A 26,758-nucleotide genomic window follows, 5' to 3' on the forward strand; every position below is an offset into this window, starting at 1 on the left:
AAAATTTTACCCAAAAAATTTTCGAAATTTTCACCGAAAATACAATATGGCCTTCCATACAACAGGTATTGTTATTTACATGTTAAACACTGAAAGAACTTACAATGAGATAATTATTGAGAGTTTCTTTAGCTTTCTCCAGAAAAGATTCCCCAATGGATTTAAACCACATCTTATTGGTACTTGGAAGTTCCTTCTTTTTCAGCCATGCACCAATCTGTCAGAAAGATAAAGAAAATAAACAAAAGTTCAACAAAGAAACCAGACAAATGGTTTTACCCTTTAGTGTTTAAACCGGCCATATCCGGACCAAATATTCTATATGTTTTATATTCAAACTGGCGATATCTAGCTTCTCACACCTAACCTACATTGACATTCTAAAAATAAACAATCACATTATTGAAACCTCAAAGTTATAAGATAATGCATGATTAATTAAAAACAATTTGAGTAAAAAAATATTACATTTAACAGAGTAATCTGAACACTAAAGGGTTGTGCAACCAAACGCATACCCTCCATCAGACACCTACCATATTCTGAGCGCCTTGTTTCCCTGGGCATGGATTCACTGAAGCTCCGGCTTTGGCGACGGACTTGGTAAACACCCACAAAAGTTATCAACCACCTCACCAACAACAACACTGAACACTTTTTGATCTCCATGTGTCTAACACACGTGGACATGCCTACAAAGTCAGAAAACAATACAGCTCCCATGACTTTGGAAACATTTTTTCACGCTCAGAGTTGCTGAAGCATGGAATAAACTGCCTGCGTCATTGTTGACTGCCATGACACGCATCCTTTAAGGCCCTCATGCTTTCCGAAATCCGCCGAAACTACACCTGATTATATATACAATTTAGATGAGTTGTAGTGCACCTGAGCACTGACACAATTATTATTTATTATTATTATTACAACCATATTTTCAAGGAAATACACTCTAAGTATGAGGCAGTGTTGAAAACTTCCTGGTTTGGGGTAGAAGAAAATACAGGGGAATCAGTTAATTATGATTCTATTCAACATATTCCCCCCTCAGATTCACACACTTATTGCAGCAGTCCTTCAGTTTTTCTAAGTCCTGTAAAAGAACCCAGAAGGTTGGGCCCCCAAAAGGCCTTTCGTGACACCTTTAAAGCCAGGAACTTTACAGAACCTCCTTGTACTTCAATTCATTTTAAAATAATCAAGAATTTGAAAAAATTTACTCAAAAATATTTTTTGTTATTAAGCTGGTGTTTGGACCACAACAAAAAGTTCTTCTTTAAAGTTATAAAGGATGGTTTTAATATAAACAAGAATGCTTTTAAAACAAAATATTTTGCTTCATAGAACTGAAGGTGGTCTTAGGCAAGTTGGTATAAAAACGGTTAAGTAATAAACAAGAAAAAAAAAAGCTCATTAACCCTGTAGCATTCAGATCAATCTGCCAAATGCAATGCTCATATAGTCATGTTTTGAATTAAACATGCATTACCTTGTAGCTTCGAAATTTTGATGGTATGATTGTTCAGGTTTAAAATGATATTGTAGGGCAGATGTAAGGGGTATGATCTGGTCGGTTTGAGAATAAAGCAGGTAGAATGTTTTGGCTGGATATGACCAGTTTAAATGCCGAAGGGTCAAAGTTATTTAACTCAATAACTCCAACTTAGGAATATAGATTAAGATTACAGGAATTCAGTAGAAGTATATATATATATATATATATGTATATATATACTGTAATATAATGTGATTATATATATATATGGCATGTAAAAAGCACCATTTGAGCGTGAACATTACCAGCGTCGCCTTACTGGCACATGAAAAAGCATTTGAGTGAGGTCGTTGCCAGTGCCGCTGGACTGGCTCCTGTGCAGGTGGCACATAAAAAGCACCATTTGAGTGTGGCCATCGCCAGTGCCACCTGACTGGCCCTCGTGCCTGTGGCACGTAAAAACACCCACTACACTCTCAGAGTGGTTGGCATTAGGAAGGGCGTCCAGCTGTAGAAACTCTGCCAGATCAGATTGGTGCCTGGTGCAGCCATCTGGTTCGCCAGTCCTCAGTCAAATCGTCCAACCCATGCTAGCATGGAAAGCGGATGTTAAATGATGATAATGTGTGTGTGTGTGTATGTGTGTATGTGTGTGTGTGTGTGTGTGTATGTATGTATGTATGTATGTATGTATGTATGTATGTATGTATGTATGCATGCAATGTCTGTGCAAGACCCTGCCTCAGTAAAGCTGGACTCATGAGTCATCTTCGTAGTCATAAAACGAGACAGATGAGTGACAACCTGGCCACTGGTGGTGGTGTAACACACCATACAAATCATATCTGTCGGGCACGTGGAAGACAGTGTAATTCGGCAGGAGGACTTAAACGACATGCAAAGGTACATGAAGCCCAGTTACAACTACAGCCAGCTATTACCGGTAAAGGTCTTAGTTGCCAATTTTGTACAAGACATAGTAGATCTTTAGCTGGGCTAAAAAGTCACATTCAATCACAGCACCAATAACAGTTAAGCTCCGTGCAATGGCCATACTCGATAACGAGGGGGCAGCCATAATAATGTATGTATGTAAGTAAGTAAGTAATATATAGTGATTTCTTGCAGGTATAATCTTTCTGCTTTTGATGCTGTAACAAATCAAATGACTCTATTTACCTGGATGAGCTTTTCATGCAAAACACCAAAATCAGCCAATGTTCGAGAAATCGACCAGCCTTCACTTTTCATTAATGAGTCGGCATCGTCAACATCAACACCAATAACGAAGTAAGGAGTTAATTTGTCTCCTTCTGAAACAATCTGTTACGAAATAAACAATTAACAAACAATGATAAAGACAATGATAATTACTCGATAAATAATTAATAAATCAGACTTTAGAATTAGTGAGAATATAGGGCATGGTGGTTGTTTAGCTCCAATCCAACCATGGCCAACTATATCTATAATCTATAATCTTTGGTCATAATCATAGATCTTGGCCAAACAGATCTATAATTTATAATCAAACAAGTTTCAGATTTTTAATCCTACATGCTGAGAACCCCTTTGGTCATGACTGACCATGGCATTGCATCTAGAAAGTTACCCTCCGAGGTACAAGTCCAGGCAAGGTTGTTTATGGAAGACCAGCAGTCACCCATGCATACCGGCCTCCCCTCTCCACACCACTGATGTTATCCAAGGGAAAGGCAAAGGGGCCGACCCATTTTATTAACCTTACATTGAACAGTATTGTCAACATCATCAGAGTCTGAACCCAGAACATAGAGGGACAAAACCAAATATAATAGTAAGATATTTAATCTTGAGCAATCTACTTCTTTAACCCTTTCGTTACCAACCCGGCTGAAACCGGCTCTGGCTCTTTAGTATAAATGTTTTGTTCTCAGAAGTTTTGAATTAAAAATCTTCCACCAAACTTTAGTCACAATTTATGTTCCTAACACTAGCTTAATGAAAACTAAGTTATTTTACTAAATTCTTTGTTATATTTAAAATCAATTGAAAGAAACACACAGAGCATCTCAACAGAAATATGGTAACAAAATGGTTAATAAATGATTAATTTAACCCTTTCAATACTAACCTGGCTGAAACTGCCTCTGGTTCTGTAATACAAATGTCTTGTTTTCATAAGTTCTGAATTAAAATCTTCCACCAAACCTTAGTCACTAAGCTAGCTTAATGATGACTAGCTGAATGATAACTAAGTTATTTTACTAAATTCTTTGTTATATTTAAAATAATCGAAAGAAACAAAGAGCATCTCAAAATAAATATGGTAACGAAAGGGTTAACCTCTTCAATGCTCTTAAATGAACCATAATAATGTGATCAGCTTACATCAGCGCTGTGCACTTGAGCCTTCCATTTGCCCTGGTTTTCCCACCATAAATCTGTTCGTTGAACATAAGCAGCAAACTGGTTCTTCTCACAATGCAACGTTTCCAATTCTTTCTTTAAGTCTTCGACAACTTTTTTAAACTGGAAAGAGAGAAAAATTGATAACATATTGACATACACTAAACATTATTTGTGCATGCATACATATGCACACACATTCAGACACATGCATATATATGCACACACATTCATTCTGCATACATATGCACACACATTCATTCTGCATACATATGCACACACATTCAGACACATGCATACATATGCACACACATTCATTCTGTCACTCTGTCAGTTATGATGGTGAGGGTTCCAGTTGATCTGAACAATGGAATAGCTTCCTCATGAAATTAATGTGCAAGTGGTCGAGTACTCCAGATACATCTACCTTTAATGTAGTCATCAGGAGATTCAGTGTGACACAAAATGTGATAAGGCTGGCCCTTTGAATTACAGGTACATCTCAGTTTTGCCAACACCACCACCACCACCAGTATCACCACCTTCATCACCATCATCACCACCATCATCATCATCGTCATCGTCATCATCATCATCATCATCATCATCGTTTAACGTCCACTTTCCATGCTACCATGGGTTGGACGATTTGACTGAGGACTGGCGAACCGGATGGCTGCACCAGGCAGGGCAAAATGAAATCAAGAGTCTTGCTCAAGGACCCAAAATGCCACCAAGAATCAAACCCACAACCTTACAATCCTCAGCCAAATAATCTAACCACTCAGCTACAAACCTTCACAAATATCATCATCATCGTTGTTTAACGTCCGTTTTCCATGCACCAGGCTCCAGTCTGATCTGGCAAGGTTTCTACAGCTGGATGCCTTTCCTAACGCCAACCACTCCGAGAGTGTAGTGGGTGCTTTTTACATGCCACCAGCAGGGTGGGCCTGGCATCAATCACGTTCGGATTGTGCTTTTACGTGCCACTGGCACGGGAGCCGGTCAGGGGCCACTGGCATCGGCCACGTTCAGATGGTGCATATATATCAGTGATATCTGGTAATCGTTATTACAGAGCATATTATCATACTGAACCTTCTTCTCTGACATATTGGGAGATTAACATCACCACTGGACCTGAGTGGCCCTTAAGGACTTCTCTTAGTTGCAGATATTCGGGTTAGCCCTAATAATAACGACGTGACTTAACATCTTCAAACTAGGGCAAAAATCATCATCATCATCGTTTAACGTCCGCTTTCCATGCTAGCATGATGGCTGTGTGGTTAGGGAGCTTGCTTCCTAGCTACATGGTTTCGGGTTCAGTCCCACTGCGTGGCACTTTGGGCAAGTGTCTTCTACTATAGCCCTGAGCCGACCGAAGCTTTATGATTGAATTTGATAGGCGGAAGTTACTGCTATGTGTGTATGTGTGCGTGTAGGTGCTCTGTGCCTCACCGAGAGAGAGAGAGGGGCAAAAAAGTAAGTAAATAAATAAAATTCCATTCGAACCCACCTTAGAATCAGCTTTGGTAGAAGTGAGCAATGTAGCGAGGGCTTGACTTTTATTGACAATTTTTTCATCCAATTTCTCAAGTTTCTTCTGGATGGAATATGACTGATCAGCGAAAAGGACATCTTTGCCCACTTCAAAGGAACTAAAACTCTCTTTACCATCAATACAATCGTCTACAAATGAGAAAGAGAGAGAGAGAGAGAAGAGTGGGAATCAATAAACACATACAGTATGCTCCAGTGTTCCAGAATTACTGGATTTAATTTGCATGCAAACACATTGGTTACTCATTTCTCTGGAATTGGTCAAGTAATGTAGATATCTCTGCAAAGACTCCAATAAGGATTGGATATAGATTCAAGGCTGTTCATTTAATCTGCAGAGAAATAGGTAAATTGGACATGTTGGTATGTCTGGCCTCATAAAACCCTCACCAGCAACGATGACTACCCAAACAGACCCATGGGTTGGGGGTTGTTGCCTGAGCGGTGCAAAGATGTCATCGGAACAGGTGTAGGGAATCCAGCCAACGGTGGGTGCAGCGATGCACTGTTACAGAGCATGCCCCCTGCACCACTACTAGGGTTTACAAACACAAGCACACACACACATGCACCAGGCTCCAGTCTGATCTGGCAAGGTTTCTACAGCTTGATGCCCTTCCTAATGCCAACCACTCCGAGAAAGAAGTGGGTGCTTTTTACATGCCACCAGCAGGGTGGGCCTGGCATCGATCACATTCAGATTGTGCTTTTTACGTGCCACTGGCACAAGGAGCCAGTCAGGGGGCACTGGCATCGGCCACGTTCAGATGGTGCATATATATATCAGTGATGCTTGATAAATTAAGAAAGTTAAACAATAGTGAGCGGCCAAATGGTTAGTGTGTTACATTCATAACCATCAGATTGGTGGTTCAATTCCTGGACTGAGTAGTATATGTTGTGTTCTTGAGCAAAACACTTCATTCCATGTTGCTCCAGTGCTGTTTGGTTATCCTGATTTTGTTGCTAAGAAACTCCATTAAGAGGCTGCTCAGCAACAATATTACTAGTGGCAACGATAATAACAAGAGCCAACAAGATGCTATTACATGGTCTATTAGTTTACTAGAAATACCAACCAAAATTTCCTTCAAGTCACATTCTACTGTCTGGAGGAAAGAGGAACACATTAGATAAAGTGATCTTGGGTGCATAGTATACAGAAATAAACAGGATGGTCACAGATGGAATTTCACAATGAGAACAGAAAGAATAGATGTCTTACCAAGAGGGGATTTTGCAGAGGGTTCACTTTCCAGGGCAGCTATGTATTCATGATAAATATCACTGACTATGAAAGATGAATAATGTTCTTTTTCTAACAGTTGGTAAACCTGGGTCTGGCCATCGGCAAAACCATCCAGTCCCTGCAAACAGAGAGAATAGAAAAAAAACTGTAGAGCAGTGGTTGTAGCAGGTGGGGTCTGTGAACTAAATTCAAAATTTCACACACACACACACACAAGGATAAGCATATTAAAAGGGATCAGTGGGAAAGCTCATTTAAATAAAAGGGGCCCATGGTAGTGAAAAGGTTGGGAATCACTGCTCCTAACCCTACCTCCCTAAATGGCATGTTTAGGTGAAATGATATTACTGCTATATATTCCTTATGCAATATATATATATATATTTACGCCACCTCGACTGGCTTCTGTGCCGGTGGCACATAAAAAGCACCATCCGAACGTGGCCCATGCCAGCGCCGCCTTGGCTGGCTTCCGGTGGTACGTTAAAAGCACCAACCGATCGTGGCCGATGCCAGACTCCCCTGGCACCTGTGCAGGTGGCACGTAAAAAGCACCCACTACACTCGCAGAATGGTTGGCGTTAGGAAGGGCATCCAGCTGTAGAAACACTACCAGATCAGACTGGAGCCTGGTGCAGCCTCCTGGCTTCCCGGACCCCGGTTGAACCGTCCAACCCATGCCAGCATGGGAAACGGATGTTAAACGATGACGATGATGGTGTAGAATCTGCCCTTCACTAGGAGAGAGAAACCTTTTGTTGCCAGCTGAGGTAAAAGCTCCTTGAACTTTTAGCACACCAGTCTTACTTTACCAACTGAGCTTTCTGAACATCCACCTCCAAAGTTAATTAAGTGACCTGAGTAACAAAAAAAAAAAAAAAGAGGGGAGCCTTCCCACCAATGCCAGTCTGAAGCCAGATTACTTTCTCTATGGAAGTTAAGTCTTGTCTCATTTCCTGTTAACTAAAACTTTAGTCTTTGCTAGGTTTAATCTCTTACTCTTTACTCTTTTAGTTGTTTCAGTCATTTGACTGCGGCCATGCTGGAGCACCGCCTTTAGTCAAGCAACTCGACCCCGGGACTTATTCTTTGTAAGTACTTATTCTATCGGTCTCTTTTGCCGAACCGCTAAGTGACGGGGACATAAACACACCAGCATTGGTTGTCAAGCAATGCTAGGGGGAAAAACACAGACACACAAACACACATATATATATACACACACACACAATGGGCTTCTTTCAGTTTCCGTCTACCAAATCCACTCACAAGGCTTTGGTCGGCCCGAGGCTATAGTAGAAGACACTTGCCCAAGGTGCCACGCAGTGGGACTGAACCGGTAACCATGTGGTTGGTAAGCAAGCTACTTACCACACAGCCACTCCTGCGCCTATCTGAGGCCTCTAAAATCTAAAGTTTGCTTCCAAGTTTGGAATTTCTTTTGTAGATCTTTGACCAAATCAGCCATGAGGACCAGGTCATCAGAATATAGAAGTTTCCACAGAAAGCTGAGTTATCTTTTAATATTGGATCAAGATGGAACCGCTCATACAGCAGTCTTGTTTTAACCAATTCTAGCACCACTACAACAAAAAAGTTATCTCAGTATGAAGAAATAAATGGAAGAACGAATAAAGTAAACAGACTTACTGTGTCTCCAAGAACAAACGATTCCATCATCTTAATGATCTTCTTTTCCAAAATAATACTGTTGTTAGATGAAGAGAAGTATTGTTGTAAGATCTGACATGCTTTCGTCCGTTGTTCATCCTGTAAAATAAAGATTTCTTTTTTGACTGAACAAACTCAAATCATAGAAAATGAATGATTTTTTAATGAAAATCTTAGATATTTTTTTCTTACTGCAACTTAACTTATTTATTTAACATTTTTGCTTCCACAATATTACAATTACAACTTTTACTTTTCTTGCAACTTAAGAAGATTAGGTAAATTTAAAATTTTGGCACATGGCCAACAATTTCAGGGTAGGGGTTAAATTGATTACATAGACCCTAGTGCTCCAGCGTTCTGTATTCTGAGTTCATGTCTTACCATGGTCAGCTTTGCTTTTCAGCTTTTTGAGATTGACAAAATAAAGTTACCATTACAGATACCAAAATTTATTTTATTGACCTCAAAAGGACGAAAAGCAAAGTCAACCTAGGCAGGATTTGAACTTAGAATGTAAATACGGATAAAATACCACTAAGCATTTTTCCCAGTGTACTAATGATTCTGCCAGTTCACCATCTTACTTATGAAGACCATATGGCTGGACTAATTTCAAAACTGATTTACAAAGGGTTGAAAGAAGATCTCTACTGCAACTGTCTGGGTCTTCAGGTACATGATGACACTGATCCTTACTACATTACAATCTCAAAGTCTACCTGGGTGCCTTTTTCATGGCACCAGCACTAGTGAGGGAAATAAATGGTTGCTACAGTTTGTCTTCTTATTTTGCATACACATATACCTGTATTATTCCGTTTTTGGCGTTTTGAAGTGTTATTAGAACTTTTAAGGGGTGGCCAAATAAACATCTGCCCTGTGCGGCACTTGTGCTAGGTATGCCACTGTGTATAACTCACAAGATGAGACCCCTCGAGTGAGTAAGGATATAGTATTGAGGAAGGTGGATTTGTGCCAGGGGTTGAAAGGCTAAAGCATGACAGAGGGACAAGAATAGGTGTCTTGCTGTAGAGGAGATACATAGCTACCCCAGCTGGAAAGGGAGACAGGATGGTGGTGATGAGGTGTTACAACATACCTTCAAGGTGTAAGAACGTGGATAGAGAGAGAATAGGGATATATTTCTTTATTGCCCACAAGGGGCTAAACATAGAGGGGACAGACAAAGGGATTAAGTCGATTATATTGACCCCAGTGCGTAACTGGTACTTAATTTATTGACCCCGAAAGGACGAAAGGCAAAGTTGACCTCGGCAGAATTTGAACTCATAGGGATAGAGAATCGAGGATGACTGGATGGATGTGAAAGGAGAGTAAGAGGCAGTTAGAGATGGGGGTAGAGGTGAATGCAACTTAATTTTGGTATCTGTAAAGGTAACTTTATTTTATCAGTCTCAAAAAGCTGAAAAGCAAAGCTGACCATGGTAAGACATGAACTCAGAATACAGAAGGCTGGAACAAATATAACAAATTCTAATCATCACTCTAATAATTCTATCAGTCTACCACCTTAAACTTGGCATATTAAACACACACACAATGTGCATGTACACAAATGCACACACATGCACATACACGTACATGCATGTACACACACATACACACACAAATCTCATTCTTATAAATTTTCCAGAGCAACAAGAACCTTATTAGAAGTTTCCTACAATCTGGCACTCAACCACAAAGAAAACTAAAATTTTTAAACAATATTTCATAAAATTGCATGACATTTGACCATAATATTATTTCTACCTACCTTGGCAATTTGCTTTAACTCTTCAACATCATTCCAGAACCTACAAAATTAAAACAATATTGCATATTAATACAATATTATTTTGTGGGTTAGAGTAAAGAAAAACGCAGACACAACATCAGCATCATCATTTTAATATCCACTTTTCCAAGCTAGCAGGGGTTGGATGGAGTTTATTGAAGCATATTTTCTATTGTTGTTTGTTCCTTCTCGAGCCATGCCTGGCTCATAAGGGCTGGTTTCCCGGTTTCTTGGCGTATAGGTTCCCCACCTGGATGGGACTCCGGTCTGTTGCAGGTGAGCTGCAAGATGCAGGAGGAAAGAGTGAGAGAAAGTTGTGGCGAAAGAGTCAGCAGAAGTCCGCCATCACCTTCTGCCGGAGCTGCGTGGAGCTTAGGTGTTTTCGCTCATAAACACACACATCGCCTGGTCTGAGATTCAAACCTGTGATCCCTCGACTTCGAGTCCGCTGCTCTAACCACTAGGCCATGTGCCTCCACATATTTTCTATGACTGGATGTCCTTCCTGCCACTGACCTTCATTTGTTTCCATGCAAAGTAATATTTCCCCATGGCTGGACATGTTCTTGCAGAATACAGGAAGTGAATGACAGACATTCATTTATAACCATCATACAATGTCAAGATAAGGAGACAAACAGCACGGTGGGACTGAACCCAAAACCATGTGCTTGGGAAGCAAATGTCTTGACCACACAACCAAGCCTATGTAATGTAATTTTAATGGCTATTTTGCTATGCCTGAGTGGGAAAGTAGGTTGACGGAAGGCAGCCTTCTCCAACAGCATAGCACCAGTAAACCTGGTCCTTTGTCATCTCCTTCATAAGGTGTAACAGCTTCAGATCTGTCTTCACCATTTTGCTGCAAGTCTTCCTCAGTCTTTCTCTTCCATAGATTCCATTTACTTTGAACCCACACCATATTTTTATACAGCAGTCCTCCATCTCCACACATCTCCTCACATGCCCTCCTCTCTTACATCTGGTTCCTTCTCATTTACATCTGGTTCCTCCTCTCTTACATCTGGTTCCTTCTCTCTTACATCTGGTTCCTCCTCTCTTACATCTGGTTCCTCCTCTCTTACGTCTGGTTCCTCCTCTCTTACATCTGGTTCCTCCTCTTTTACATCTGGTTCCTCCTCTCTTACATCTGGTTCCTCCTCTCTTACATCTGGTTCCTCCTCTCTTACGTCTGGTTCCTCCTCTCTTACATCTGGTTCCTCCTCTCTTACATCTGGTTCCTCCTCTCTTACATCTGGTTCCTCCTCTCTTACATCTGGTTCCTCCTCTCTTACGTCTGGTTCCTCCTTATGTTTAGTTTGTCTCTCAGTTCATTTGTGCTTCATCATTCTCACACACCAGCATTAAACATCTTCTAGTGGATCATGCTCTCTTCATTTCTTTCTACCTTTCACAGATCCTCTGTGTTCAAGGACCATGTCCTTCTACCATGCAGTAGTGCATTCTGCACACAAGCATCATACAATCTATTCTTTACTCCGAGAGAAAAGCCCTTTCTTACTGGCAGAGTTAACAGCTCCTTGAACTTTCCCCCAACCAGTTCTTATTCTGATTACTATATTCTCAGAACATTTGCCTCCACAACTAATTAGGCCTCCCAAGTAACAGAAACTATCAACTACTTCTAGAGAACCATCTGGACATTGGATAATATGTGAAGTATATCTTCTCTGCTAACCTACTTGTTGTCCCATTTCATCTATATCTACACTTTACACTGGGTACACCTTACAGAATGCCTTACCTACACTTACACTAATATCAAGTAAGAATAATTTTTTTGATAGAAACAGGGTCCCCTTTTCTAAGTACTTATTTCTTTTATACATATGTACGTGTGTGTGTGTGTGTACACACTGAGCTACAAGCAGTGACATTTTTGTCATTTTTCCTATCAAAAAAACATAATCCGCTTATTTGCACCTTCAAAGTGTATAATAAAACATCCCTTGAAAAACAGCTAAGGATTAGTGACAGAAAGGGCATCCGGTTGTAAAACAATGCCTTAACCCTTTAGTATTTAAACCGGCCATATCCGGCCAAAATAGTTAATCTGTTTTATGTTCAAATTGACCAGATCCAGGCTCTCACACCTACCCTACAATGCTATTATACATTAAGTAATTGCACCATCAAGATCTTGAAGATATGAGATAATGCATGATTAATTCAAATCAATGTGAATCAATAAGCATTACACTTGATAGAATAATCTGAACACCAAAGGGTTAAAATCATATCCATCTAACCCATGCTAGCAAGGGAAAACAGACATAAAAGCAAGAGAATATCTTTGAACATGAGAGACAACAATAAGCACTCCATTAGTTCCTTCTCTCTTCTCCCAGCAGCTTATACCTGTGTAAAGGGAACTGGTTGCTTCTTTACACTTTTGGGGTGCAACTTGGGTGCAACACAATTTCCTTTCTTCTGGTTTCTAGAAACTACCAGTCGGTAACAAAATGCAACTTTAAAAATATATACGATTCTTTATTCTCTTATTCACAAATGAAGCACGATGGTATACTGGTATCCACCTAGTTCAACACAGCAAGGCTGAATTCTAACGTTTGTAAGATTCTTACAACAATTCAGCAGCAACAGAGCAGGTCAAATCCTAAGCGTCTGGGACAGGAGAATAGGCTGATCTCACGTTTAAAAATACGTCCTTTCTCTTCTGTAGCCGTGTCTCAAGTCAACGACGCTATTAAGGAACGTGATAGAATTTCTTCCCCAGTCTCTAGCACATGTGCATGAGGGAACTTCCTTATGCCTTTCCAGAAGGTTCCAACCCCGCACATGCACACTGAAGAAGGACGTTCTGCACACGCACACTGAAGAATGACATTGCGTGTGCGCACACTGGATTATGATGTCACTACACCTGCAAAGTGGATGCAATAATATATTTTTTTTAAATAGACAGTTAAAATGATTGATACTTACTCTAGAAGTGCATGGGTATTGTTTCGACGAAGGAACTTGAGAAAGAAAAGTCTTAGTTCTGGTGTGTCCATCACGGTTTTCACCGAAATAATCTGTAGAAAGGAAGAAATAGACAAAAAGAATGGAAAAAACATTTCTGATTGTTAACATTTTTCTGGGTTCCTTAACATCCAATATATAAATTCCATGTGTACAGTTACATGTATAACTATTACTACATGAGTTAGAGCTCCATGTAGATTATCCTTATCCAGTCAGCTTCCATCATAATGGTCAGCTAACCACGGCACTTAGTAGTGTTATGGACTTCAGATATTAGATCTCTATAAGAGAATGCAATAAAGTGTTTCCCTGATGACCCATTGTGGTTAGGCATCCAAATGCATTCGGAACATCTACTGCAATGGTGAACCTTATGTAGAAACTATCAATTTATATTATTTACATTATTTACATTTGACGGATATTTGTCATCTTGTTTGTTGTTAACACAATGTTTCGGCTGATATACCCTCCAGCCTTCATCAGGTGTCTTGGGGAAATTTCAAACCTGGTTCCTCATTCTTAAGGTATTTTTCAATGTTGTTGTTGTTATTATTATTATTATCATTATTATTATTATATTATTATTATTATTTTATTCATATTAATTTATACTTGTGTTTATCTTAACTTTCTAATACACACACACATGCACACATACATGCATATGTGCATGTACACACACACACACACACACACACAAACACATATACATGCTGGTGCCATGTAAAAAGCACCCAGTACACTCTGTAAAGTTGTTGGCATTTGGAAGGGCATTCAGCCAAAACAGACAACTGAAGCCTCCTGCAGCTCCCTGGATTGCCAGCTCCTACCAAACTGTCTGACTCATGTTAACACAGAAAATGAACATTAATTATTGATGATGATGATGATGATGATGTGAACCATTACAAGACTTACTTTCTGACCAGGAAGAGTTAATTCTTCATTGACACTTCCTTCACCATAACATTTATAGTCAGGGCCACCAATGGCATGAATCCTCTTCTCACAAGTCGTCTTAGCAACAGTTAACTGAAAAGAAAAATAGGGGATATAGAACTAAAACGTTTTTAGTGTGTGCTTATATAATTTTTAAGGCAACATGTTGAAGAAGGTGGTAACTTCTGATATAGAACAAAAAGGGTATCTTCACTACCCTTGTAAACAACCACCATCTACCAGTGCAAAGATAAAAACATACCCAATTTACATTGTAAAATAGGTGATGAGAGGAAGGGCATCCAGCCATAAAATCCATGCCAAAAATACCAACACACAGGCATAGATGTGGTTGCTTGGATAAAAAGTTTGCATCCCAACCCACATGGTTTCAGTTCAATCTCACTTCAAGGAACCTGACCATAGAAAATCCACCTCAATAAAGTCTATCTGACCCAAGCTTGCATGGAAAAGTGAACGCTACAATGATGATGAGGACAACATAGTTGGCTGGTTTTTCTTTGTTGCTGTGTATAGGAGATGGAGAAGGCCAACTGTAGGTGAGGAAATGTCATGAGACCAGTCCAACTCATGCTAGCATTGAAAGATGGATATAAAATAATGCCAAGTTGACCGATGTAGGGTTTGAACCCAAAAGGTAAAGGGACATAACCAAATATTCCTCCAAAGTATTTTGTCCAACACTCTACTGATTCTGCCATGATTAAAGTACTAAGTCAAATTCCTTACTTGGTTGATGTATATCTTCAAATTCCTGGCTTTCAAAAGATCTCCTTTTGCCATACTCTTTGGTACATGAGCTTTAGCTGAAGAAAAGAAAAAACAAAAATAAGTATAACGAGTCTACTTGTCCAAGTTTTACTGTGTCATGGGTGCCAAGATTAATTTTCTAGAGTTTCAAGAATTTTGTGAATGTTTAATCTCCAGAAGTTATAGTGAATATATATTTTTAGATAACATTTTAATTCTAGAGATTAATTTTTGCTTAAAAATATATTTCTGGTTTACAACTAGTAAGTAGTGCAACTATTCTATCAACTCAGTGAATTGTGATCCCCAACAGAGTTTAAAAAGATGAAAAAAAAAAAGTAATTAAGGTATTTACCTGTGCTGATTCCTTGTGATTTCTTCCAGTTGTTAATAGTTGTAGCTTGCAGAATTTCACTTATGATATTATATCTACAAAAATCAATAAATCAGTATTATATATTTTGTTTATCTCATGTAAGTCTTTGTAGAAATAAAGTGGTACAGTAGAAGAGGTATTTGATGTCCTTCTCCCAACTCCATTTCCCAACTGGCGGAAACACGTGGGCGGGCAGCTGAAGACCTGGATTACGACAATCAAGGAGGACCTCTCCATGCTCACGGGACCGCAGGTGGTCGGCCTGCGCCGATGGAACCGTGACTGGCTTGCTATCTCCAGTGAACTGGCACAGGACCGTCGTAAGTGGGCTGCCATGGTTCAAGATGCCTCCAGGGTGGTAGAAGAAGCCGACTCAACCTGCCCAGGGTGAATGTCGCCACAAGTACAAAAAGTACTATGCAACATACTACTCTATGTAACTGTCTGACTTTATGCTAACAAATAAAAAAATACACTGAAGCTAAAACTTTGATAATGGTGATGATTATGATGATGATGATGATGATCATCATCATCATCGTTTAGTGTCCGTTTTCTATGCTAGCATGGGTTGGACGGTTCGACCGGGGTCTAGGAAGTCAGGAGGCTGCACCAGGCTCCAGTCTGATCCGGCAATGTTTCTACAGCAGGGTGCCCTTCCTAACGCCAACCACTCCATGAGTATAGTGGGTGCTTTTTACATGCCACCGGCACAGGTGCCAGGGGAGCACAATCAGTTGGTGCTTTTTAGGTGCCACTGGCACAGAAGCCAATCAAGGCGGCACTGGCATCGGCCACGTTCGGATGGTGCTTTTTATGTGCTGCCGGCACAGGTATCACAACTACAATTTCCATTTGATATTTATTTTGATGTTGATGTTGAGTGAGTCTTTACCAACCAGATTTTATGAATGTATTCAAGGCTGTCTGTGAATGTAGAACCCACCATTCAGAATAATATAGAGTTTGGAATATTTATTTCTGTTCTTGCAGCACCACAAAAACATATTGTTTTGGTTGGCATTGCCAACCGAAATATCTCTATTACAGATCTGCATAACAAACTTTGTTGTTGCTTTTTTTTTTTTAACAAAGTCAGGTTTTAATTCAGTCCTGCAATCTGCCAACACCAAATATGTAGTAACTGTAATTGTATAAAGAAGTTGTCATACCTCAATCACAGTCCAGATATGTCAGCAGTACTCAAAGAAGTGTTGAATTTGAGCAGTGTACAGGCTCAACAATAGGTTAGAGTTGAAATATTTTGTTGCCCTGAAGAAGGCTATTGCATACCATCATTAATTATACCTCCCTTGTAGAGCTACTGACATCATCATCGTTTAACGTCCGCTTTCCATGCTAGCATGAGTTGGACAATTTCGACTGAGGGCTGGCAAACCAGATGGCTGCACCAGGCTCCAATCTTGATCTGGCAGAGTTTCTACAGCTGGATGCCCTTCATAACGCCAACCACTCTGAGAGTGTAGTGGGTGCTTTTTACGTGCCAACGGCATGGGGGCCAGTCAGGCGGTACTGGCAATGACCTCGCTCGAATCTTTTTTCACGTGATACCAGCACAGGTGCCAGTGAAGCGACATTGGTAACAATCACACTCGAATGGTGCCCTTTTACGTGCCACGGGTACGGAAATATATATATGCTGAGCAAGCAAGAGCAAGCAAGAGCAGCACAAAAAAAAACAAAAAAACACAGGTGGATGAGAAAACAAGAGAAAAACTAATTGTTTTTCTTACCGAAGTTGTTTGAGGCATTCAATGTCTTCACAGTTTTGAATCATTTTGACAAACTCTTCATATGTGGCAGCGTAAGAATAGGTCTTCCTGGTGTCTTCGGACAACTTGGCACGGTAACTTAAATAGGAGCGCAGTTGTTCATTGATAAATTCCGGATCGCATAACAGGTCAATGGCGGGCTTCAGAACTAGAAGATGAGGAAGCAAAAATAAATTTATGCAACAACAACAACAGCAGCTGCTGCCACGACGACAACGACAATGTCCTTCATTAAACAGACTCCAAAAATGAAATTGACAGTATACAACCATTCTATCGCCCCACCACCGTACATATCTCTATGAGATATTTAGAAATTTAATATTTCTGATTTTGGTGATCAGTGAATAAACTTCACTGAAAATTAGATATATATATTTACGAAGTCGAGACAGATATCTGCAGCTAGCAGGCTTCTGCTACTCTAGACCGATGATGGGCAAAGACCCTGAAACATGCGTGTCTCTAGATGCAGGCCTGGCTGTTGGGGGTATTTGTCTCCCCTTCGTAAATACATAAGGACACAGTTAGTGTGTCGAAGCCGACAGGAAGCGTCGATGCTTCCTAGGGCTAAACAGCGGTGATGTAATCCCCTACTGTCAAGTTAAATTGACAGTATACAACCATTCTACTTTAGATTGTTATCTGAATAAGTCCAACTATTTCTACCTCACACATAAACATATATAAAGACACAGTTATGGCGTAGATAAGCTGTTTATTAAAAAGAAATTTGCATCCAAAATGCTTTTAAATCCTGACAAAAAGAACAATAAAATCCCCTAATGCCTGCTTCCAGTCCTCAATAAATACAAAGTCACATGATTAAATATAATAAAAAGAAAATTAATTAAAACATTTATTTTTCTAAACTGGAATGAAATGGAAAAAGTTCATCAGTAAATTATTTTGTTCGTTTTTAAATCTAAGCAGGGGGCTTCTTGTAATATTGATAAGTGAAAAAAATCACAGAGAAGCAGTGTCTATATAGTCATTCAATCTGCAAGAAATAGCAGTGAAATTTCTCACAAATTAGATCTTGATGTCTTAAAATGGGAATGGAGCATTCATTAGCCACCACACACATTTTTTTCTCTCCTTGTTTTTTCTGTGTACCTTTCTGTAGAAGAGCGTAGGCTTGAAACGTAAAAGACTTTTTCTATTCCTGAGCGCTATACTAATACATCTGTTTGTTTTGTACACCACCTGTCTTCGTCTTTTGTTCCCTTTATATATATATATACATATATATATATATATGCCATATAATGTATATCTGCTACAAGTTCCAGTCCTTGTCACAGTGTGGTGGCTTCTGTGCCTCAATGGCCCTGAGAGCTATGCCAGCAGAGTGCCAGCAGCTGATATCCAATGTGTCATTCCTTTTAAGATCATACTATATCACTTGAAGGAAATTTGACTGCTATTTCTAGCCAGTCAAGTGACCATATAACAAGTTGTTATCCTGATCTCAGGTATTGAGGAGTGCATTAATTAAAAATTAAACTTTGGTAAAATGCTGAAAACAATGAGAAGCTTACCAGACACAGTGAAAATCTCCCTGAGTAAATGTCGAACGATATCACAATGGGCATAGTTTGTTGGTAGAAGCACAAACATTACAGAATTGGTTAGGAATCTAAGGAATTCTTTCTCCTTTTCTTCATTCTCTAACCAGGGATAAATTGTGTATTTGTGATTGGCTGATGATTCCTTTGACCTAACAGCAGCAACAGAAGAAGAAATAAAGAAACTTAAAGATCTTGTCAGTTTTCTGATGATCAGTTACTTTTAAAAAGAAAATGGATTCACTGGAGTATAGAAATCTTACAATCTAATCTATTATTATCATCAATATTGATTTCAAAGGCGGCGAGCTGGCAGAAACGTTAGCGCACCGGGCGAAATGCTTAGCAGTATTTCGCCTGTTGTTACGTTCTGAGTTCAAATTCCGCTGAGGTCGACTTTGCCTTTCATCCTTTCGGGGGTTGATAAATAAAGTACCAATTTCGCACTGGGGTCGATGTAATTGACTTAATCCCTTTGTCTGCCCTTGTTTGTCCTCTCTGTGTTTAGCCCCTTGTGGGTAGTAAAGAAATAGGTATTTCGTCTGTCATTAAGTTCTGAGTTCAAATTCCACCGAGGTCAACTTTGCCTTTCATCCTTTCAGGGTCGATAAATAAAGTACCAGTTTCACACTGGGGTTGATGTAATCGACTTAATCCGTTTGTCTGTCCTTGTTTGTCCCCTCTATGTTTAGCCCCTTGTGGGTAGTAAAGAGATAAATTATTATCAATATTGATTTCAAATTTTGGCACAAGGCCAACAATATCAGAGAAGGGGTATTGATTATATCGATCTCAGTGCTCAACTGATCCCAAAAGGATGAAAGGCAAAGTTGACCTCAGCAGAAATTGAACTCAGAACGTAATGACGGATGAAATGCTGCTATGTCCACTTACCAATTCATTTTGTGGGTCAGAGCTTGTAGAGAATGGGTAATCATCATTATCGTTATCATCATCGTTTAATGTCCGCTTTCCGTTCTAGCATGGGTCGGACAATTTTGACTGAGGGCTGGCGAACCAGATGGCTGCACCTGGCTCCAGTCTGATCTGACAGAGTTTCTACAGCTGGATGCTCTTCCTAACGCCAACCACTCCGAGAGTGTAGTGGGTGCTTTTTACGTGCCACCGGCATGGGGGCCAGTCAGGCAGTACTGGCAATGACCTCGCTCGAATCTTTTTACACATACCACCGGCACAGGTGCCAGTAAGGCGACACTGGTAACGATTATGCTCGAATGGTGCCCTTTTATGTGCCACCGGCACGGAAGCCAGTTAGCCGCTCTGACAAATATGAGGGAAAGAATTACTTATCACTCATATGGCTTACTGTGTCTCTTTGATGATATTTGCGGGATTGAAAGAGACCAAAAATGAATTGGTCAAAGAAACAAATAAAAAAAAAAAATGTAAGATTAATACTTACGTTTTCGATGATAACCGTATCTCTTTAAAGTGATTGTGTAATGCATTAATGAGGTCCTGCGTCATGAACTTCACCATGTCAACTTTCGACAAGCGAACAGACAGTTTCTCTATTACAATCCAAATGTCAGATCTGTGAGTAAAGAAAAAGAAACAAAGAATGGCCAGTATAAATGGACCAATTCTGAGGATACACCTGTAGTATAAAAAGGTATTATAAAAGGAGAAAGGGGCTCTCTACCCCCATTTTGACTAGGCTCCTGTGGCTTTTATGGGTTTTTCCATGAGTAACCTTTCGAAGCACCTGCCCCTATTGGGAATTTCAATTGTTATATTTTCGTTGTTTTCTCTGGAATTTTTACACGTTTTTTTTTCAAACGGACAAAACCTTTGTAACTTTCGTCCTGTGTTTTCTCCCTTTATGTTTTAATTAATTTTTGTCAGCCCTTGTGGCCAATAAACGAATTAATTATTATTATTAGACAAAAACCAAGTAGATTCCCAATGTAGATTATGCAAATCAAAAGAGGAAAGCATTGCTCATACAGTAAGTGAATGTAGCATGCTGGCACAAAAAGAATACAAGAAAAGACATGACAATCTAGGGAGAGCAATCCACTAGAAGCTATGTAGAAAGCTAGGATTTGAACATACGGATAAAAGATATGAACATGAATGAAATAAAGTATTAGAAAGTAAGAAATACAAGATGTTGTGGGACTTTAACATTCAGACTGACAGAGCAATAGAAGCTAGAATGCCTGATTTGACAGTAGTAGATAAAGAGAATAGAAAGTGCCAGATAATTGACTTTACTGTTTCAAATGATGAAGAAATTAATATGAGGTATATAGAAAAATAGCAAAGTCCCTGGACCTAGCCATTTAATTACAGAGACTATGGAAAGTGTAGGTAAAATGTATCCCTGTAGTTACAGGTGCATTAGGAACTATCCCTAAAGATCTGAACAGATGGGTAGAGGAAATAGGCATAAAACCCAGCTTAGTCCAGCGACAGAAAACAGTGTTATTAGGGACAGCTAGGATACTTAGGAGGGTTCTTGGCATTTAAGGTTGTTTGATGTAGCCCGATGTTAGAATTATTTTCTTTTCCAACAGTTGAGTATATATGAATAATAATAATAATAATAATAATAACAATAATGATAAATTGCTACTAACTTGATTAACTGTGCTACTGACTCATCATCTTTACCAATGGGTTTATACCATGTCATGACAAAATCTCTAATTGACAGGTCGATTACTTCAAGAATGGCCAAATCCAAGTTCTGTGATGTTACCACTTTCCTTTGTTTTGAGAGAAGAGCCATTTTCTTTTTCTGCAAATGAAAGAGATAACAAAAAGAGGAGTAAAGAAATGAAAAAATAAAAATAAAAACTTTAGCAATTAGGTGTAGGAGTGGCTGTGTGGTAAGTAGCTTGCTTACGAACCATATGGTTCTGGGTTCAGTCCCACTGCGTGGCACCTTGGGCAAGTGTCTTCTACTATAGCCTCGGGCTGACCAAAGCCTTGTGAGTGGACTTGGTAGGTGGAAACTGAAAGAAGCCTGTCGTATATATGTATATATATATATATGTATGTGTGTATATGTTTGTGTGTCTGTGCTTGTCTTCCCCCAACATCGCTTGACAACTGATGCTGGTGTGTTTACGTCCCCGTAACTTAGCGGTTTGGCAAAAGAGACTGATAGAATAAGTACTAGGCTTACAAAGAAGTCCTAGGGTCGATTTGCTCGACTGAAGGCGGTGCTCCAGCATGGTCACAGTCAAATGACTGAAACAAGTAAAAGAGTAATTATTTCACATAACGTTTCATGGGTGCCTTTAACTGCCCAAGACTCTCCACTAGAAGTAGAGATGGGATGGTCACAGCTGAAACACTTTGTATTGTACATCTGCTCATTCAGGGCTGATATGAGACTAAAAGATACTTAATTTCAACTTTAGACAATGTTTGCCATACTATGCAGCAGTGAAACATGGGCTGTGACTGCCAAGGACATGTGACAGCCTGAAAGAAATAAAGCTAGTATGCTTTGCTGGATCTGCACTGTCAGTGTGCATGTACAACAGAGCGTAAGCATCTTGAGAGAAAATTTGGGTATAAGAGGCATGAGATGTGATGAGCAAGAGAGAAGACTGTGCTGGTATGGTGATATGATGCATATGAGCGAGGACAGCTGCGTAAAGAGGTGCTGATCTCTATGGAGGGAACCAGGAAGACATGAGACAAGGTGGTGAAGCATGATCTTTTGAATGTTGGGCCTCAGGGAGATGATGACAAGTGACCAAGATCTCTGGTGATTTGCTGTGCTTGAGAAGACTCACCATGCCATGTGAAATTGTAGTCATGGCTGATTCTGGTGACACGTAAATAGCACCCACTACACTCTTGGAATGGTTGGCGTTAGGAAAGGCATCCAGCTGTAGAAACGTAGCCAGATCAGACTGGAACCTTGTACAGCTCTCTAGGTTACCAGTTTCAATCAAATCATCTAATTCATGCCAGAATGGAAAGCGGACACTAAATGATGATGATGATGGTGATGATGATGATGATGGTGATGATGGTGATGATGATGATGATGATGATGATGATGGTGATGATGATGGTGATGATGATGATGATGATGATGATGATGATGATGATGATGATGATGATGATGATGATGATGTTTCATTCTTCATTAGTTGTAAACGTGAAATGTATTTTTCTTTAAAAAAAGGAAATGCTTACCTTGACTTTCTGAACCAGAAGCCCTAGGAAACTCGAAGTCTGAGGTGGTAATGCTGTACGGTAAAATGGGCTTCTGTCAATGAACCATCGCACTCCGACCGACACGCCAAGAAGGCAGACCGATGCGTAGAGCAATGTGAAGGAGATATAGCTAAACAAACCATGGCGCCAGAATACTGCAAGTGCCACACCTCCAAGACTGAAAGCCAGGGACAATCTCTTCATTATATCAACAATTCATTGTCCTTAAAAGGAAATAACAAAATAGGCATTTTAGAAAAAATCTGGAAAATATTCAGTTCTGTTGCACATTTCACATTAGAAGCACTAATATATTTTTTTTCTACCTTTAAGGACCATTTGCACATTCATAACTATAAAAAATTGTATATTTATAGTTATAAAAAAGAAGTTTGAAAACGCCACTATATAAGATAAATTTAATTTTCTTAGAGATTTTACATGTTTCGGTTCTTCTTGAAAAAAAACGAACTTTATCAAAAATATGTTTAAAAGTTAAGTGTAATAAAAAAGTTCATAATTGTTTCTTATTAATCTCAACAGAGTCCACATGGTGGTGTTTTGTGGCAGGGGGAGCATAATGGCTGTCTTGTGTGTTAACTAGAATCATTGGCTGTATAGTTATATTTATATCTGCTAAAACGATATCATAATACTGTTGTCCTTATGTATACTTGACCTGGGGTGAAAACAATAAAACAACTTGGTAGCCTTCTCAGATCATCACGGGACACGTGATATGACCATACATATACTTTATTACTAAAACTGCAAACACATCACAAAAAACTGCTACTCATTCCCATTCATTGGACAGTTGTGAATCACAACTGTCTGACAAACAGGAACGTGAAACTCTGAGTAACAGCTTTTGCAGCTTTAATAGTAAAGCATATTACTCTACCCCCAGTACTCGATTGCTATTTTCTCCCTACCGTGTTTCACATTTATGTGCTTACTCTGGTATATATATCTCTCTCTGTTTTTCTTTTACTCTCTTTTACTTGTTTCAGTCATTTGACTGCGGTCATGCTGGAGCACCGCCTTTAGTTGAGCAAATCGACCCCGGGACTTATTCTTTGTAAGCCCAGTACTTATTCTATCAGTCTCTTTTGCCGAAACACTAAGTGACTGGGACGTAAACTCACCACCATCGGTTGTCAAGCAATGCTAGGGGGACAAACACAGACACACAAACATACAAATATACGACAGGCTTCTTTCAGTTTCCGTCTGCCAAATCCACTCACAAGGCATTGGTCGGCCCGAGTATATAGTAGAAGACACTTGCCCATGGTGCCACGCAGTTGGACTGAACCCGGAACCATGTGGTTGGTAAGCAAGCTACTTACCACACAGCTACTCCTGCGCCTACATTATCATATATATATATATGATAGTGTATGAAATATATATGCATGCTAACCACTTGTATAAATTTAATAATTTTTACCCTCGTATTTATAAAGTTATATAGACACTGAAGGATTACCATATATACAAGAGAAAGTATATAAATGTGAAACAAGGTGGAAAAAATAGTATTCGAATACCGGAGGTAGAGTAAAATGCTTTATTAATAAAGCTGCAAAGACGTCACAAAAACTGTTATTCAGAGTTTCACGTTCCTGCTCGTCTGACAGTTTGAGTTGAGAAACCAAAACTCTGAGTAACAGTTTTTGTGATGTCTTCAAATATGCTCGCGGAAATATTCGAACCCACAAGAAAGCCATTCACTGTATTTTGTCATGGAGAAAATTTCTCGCTGTAGACAGCGGGTTCGAATATGAGCAATCTTTCGCTTTGACTCGAAGGCGTGTACGCACAGCTGAGCTGCGAGTTATATCGAAGGATAGCTCGAATATGCGTCGAGCATATTTGAACCGGCAACAAGTTTGGGCGTAACTTTGGTATAAGTACCTGATACATTTCAAGAAAGTGCTTTCTTTATATATGGGGGGGTTAGAGTTAGGGGTGGGAGAAAAGGGTTTCTCTTATCTTCAGAACTGTAAACAAAGTCACGTGTGTACCTATACCGAAGGATCGCCTATATATATATATATATATATATATATACACACACATATATATATATATATACATATATATATCTTAATCTTATATTGAATTTTAATGTATATATGTATGTTATTATGGTTCTTGTTTTGTTAAATAAATAAGTCAACATCCTAATATCCTAAAGCTGATAAACCAATTAAATTGTTTCTCCATTTTCTTATTTGTATTATATATATATATATATATATATCACCGTGACCGACCAGGCTATCAGATGTTGCTACAGATCGCTAGTCACAATGCGCTTCGCATTGTTTTAGCCTTCAAATGACGCCACCCCGCTGGCTAAGCGAGCAGGCCAATATATATATGAATGAATGAATGAGGGTCAAACGAAACAAAAGGGCACTCAACACATATAGTAGGAGTTACATGTATTATTTAAAATAGTTTGCTTCGGTTCTATGCGGTTTAGTTTCGCAGGCCCTTAAAAGGCCATCTCTTTTAGGCTTCAGACGTGTTTGCTTGTATGTATGGTTCTTAAGACAAGTGCTGGTAAGGGTTTAATATATATTTCTTTACTACCCACAAGGGGCTAAACACAGAGGGGACAAACAAGGACAGACAAAGGGATTAAGCCGATTATATCGACCCCCGTGCATAACTGGTACTTAATTTATCGACCCCGAAAGGATGAAAGGCAAAGTCGACCTCGGCGGAATTTGAACTCAGAACGTAGCGGCAGACGAAATACGGTTACGCATTCCGCCAAGCATGCTAACGGTTCTGCCAGCTAGTAAGGGTTTAATATATTTGTCAAAAAAGTCGCTCCTTAGACAACGATCGTCTTTATTTACTATTTGTGGGTGGGGCAAATAATTAATTACACAATTACTCTAGTCATGAAGCTATACATGCTTTCTTTTTTCTGAAACGAAATCTAAGAACCAGTTACATCGTTATTTTTCAAAAACTGCATTAGACAGGAAATAAACGAAGCATATATTCAATGAATTTAAATGGAATCATTTATCGATCTACGTACGGTCTTTTCTCGTTTAATCTTGTCTGCACTTTGATCATTTTGCTTCCGTGATCAACCGGTGTCACCCGAATCTGTCCCCGACGAAATAATTTCCTTAAATCAATGTTCTCCATTTTATTAATGTCGTCTCTTCTCACATCTACAGTAATTTCTACCTTTCGTAGATTGTTACTCTCTCTCTCTCTCTTTTACTCTCTTTTACTTGTTTCAGTCATTTGACTGTGGCCATGCTGGAGCACCGCCTTTAGTCGAGCAAATCGACCCCAGGACTTATTCTTTTGTAAGCCTAGTACTTATTCTATCGGTCTCTTTTTGCCGAACCGCTAAGTTACGGGGGACGTAAACACACCAGCATCGGTTGTCAAGCGATGTTGGGAGGACAAACGCAGACACACACACACACACACACACACATATATATATATATATACACACATATACGATGGGCTTCTTTCAGTTTGCCTCTACCAAATCCACTCACAAGACTCTGGACTGAACCCGGGACCATGTGGTTGGTAAGCAAGCTACTTACCACACAGCCACTCCTGTCTTGTGTTAAATCATTTCTTTGTAAACCAGACTTCTAAACTTATTTTTCTTAGCTGTTGTTTTGTAGCTTCAGCTGTAAGAACCATCAGAGTGTCCTTGTCACACTGCTGTCAACTTTGGCTTTCGTCACGAATCCCTAACCATTATTGATTTATTCTTTATTATGTATCGTAATTTACTGTAATTTAATGATTAAAACAATCATCCAAAGTCGAGGGGCAGGAATCTGTAGTTATGCCATTTTTTTTTTACAACTGCGATTTCTGATTTTGTTTACGCGAAATTATAAAAAAGAAAATTTTGTAAGATTTGG

General features: G+C 39.4%; 1 protein-coding gene across 1 annotated transcript in view; it reads right to left on the reverse strand.

Moving 5' to 3' along the window:
• Positions 1 to 26,049, reverse strand: part of LOC115217986 (sorting nexin-25) — a 36,948-nt gene extending 10,899 nt beyond the window's left edge. Inside the window, exons 1-17 of the mRNA XM_029787725.2 lie at positions 25,897 to 26,049; positions 22,812 to 23,056; positions 21,233 to 21,393; positions 20,053 to 20,184; positions 18,603 to 18,781; positions 17,023 to 17,209; positions 15,248 to 15,321; positions 14,872 to 14,948; positions 14,101 to 14,214; positions 13,138 to 13,229; positions 10,150 to 10,189; positions 8,349 to 8,468; positions 6,675 to 6,816; positions 5,406 to 5,578; positions 3,866 to 4,006; positions 2,675 to 2,818; positions 104 to 217 (exon numbers count right to left, since the gene is read on the reverse strand). Coding sequence (XP_029643585.1) covers positions 104 to 217; positions 2,675 to 2,818; positions 3,866 to 4,006; positions 5,406 to 5,578; positions 6,675 to 6,816; positions 8,349 to 8,468; positions 10,150 to 10,189; positions 13,138 to 13,229; positions 14,101 to 14,214; positions 14,872 to 14,948; positions 15,248 to 15,321; positions 17,023 to 17,209; positions 18,603 to 18,781; positions 20,053 to 20,184; positions 21,233 to 21,393; positions 22,812 to 23,036 — 2,115 coding nt within the window. The 5' untranslated portion in view covers positions 23,037 to 23,056; positions 25,897 to 26,049. The remainder of the gene's footprint in view (positions 1 to 103; positions 218 to 2,674; positions 2,819 to 3,865; positions 4,007 to 5,405; positions 5,579 to 6,674; positions 6,817 to 8,348; positions 8,469 to 10,149; positions 10,190 to 13,137; positions 13,230 to 14,100; positions 14,215 to 14,871; positions 14,949 to 15,247; positions 15,322 to 17,022; positions 17,210 to 18,602; positions 18,782 to 20,052; positions 20,185 to 21,232; positions 21,394 to 22,811; positions 23,057 to 25,896) is intronic.
• Positions 26,050 to 26,758: the final 709 nt, after the last annotated feature.

Source organism: Octopus sinensis, linkage group LG12, assembly GCF_006345805.1.
Source record: "Octopus sinensis linkage group LG12, ASM634580v1, whole genome shotgun sequence".
Classification (NCBI taxonomy): domain Eukaryota; kingdom Metazoa; phylum Mollusca; class Cephalopoda; order Octopoda; family Octopodidae; genus Octopus; species Octopus sinensis.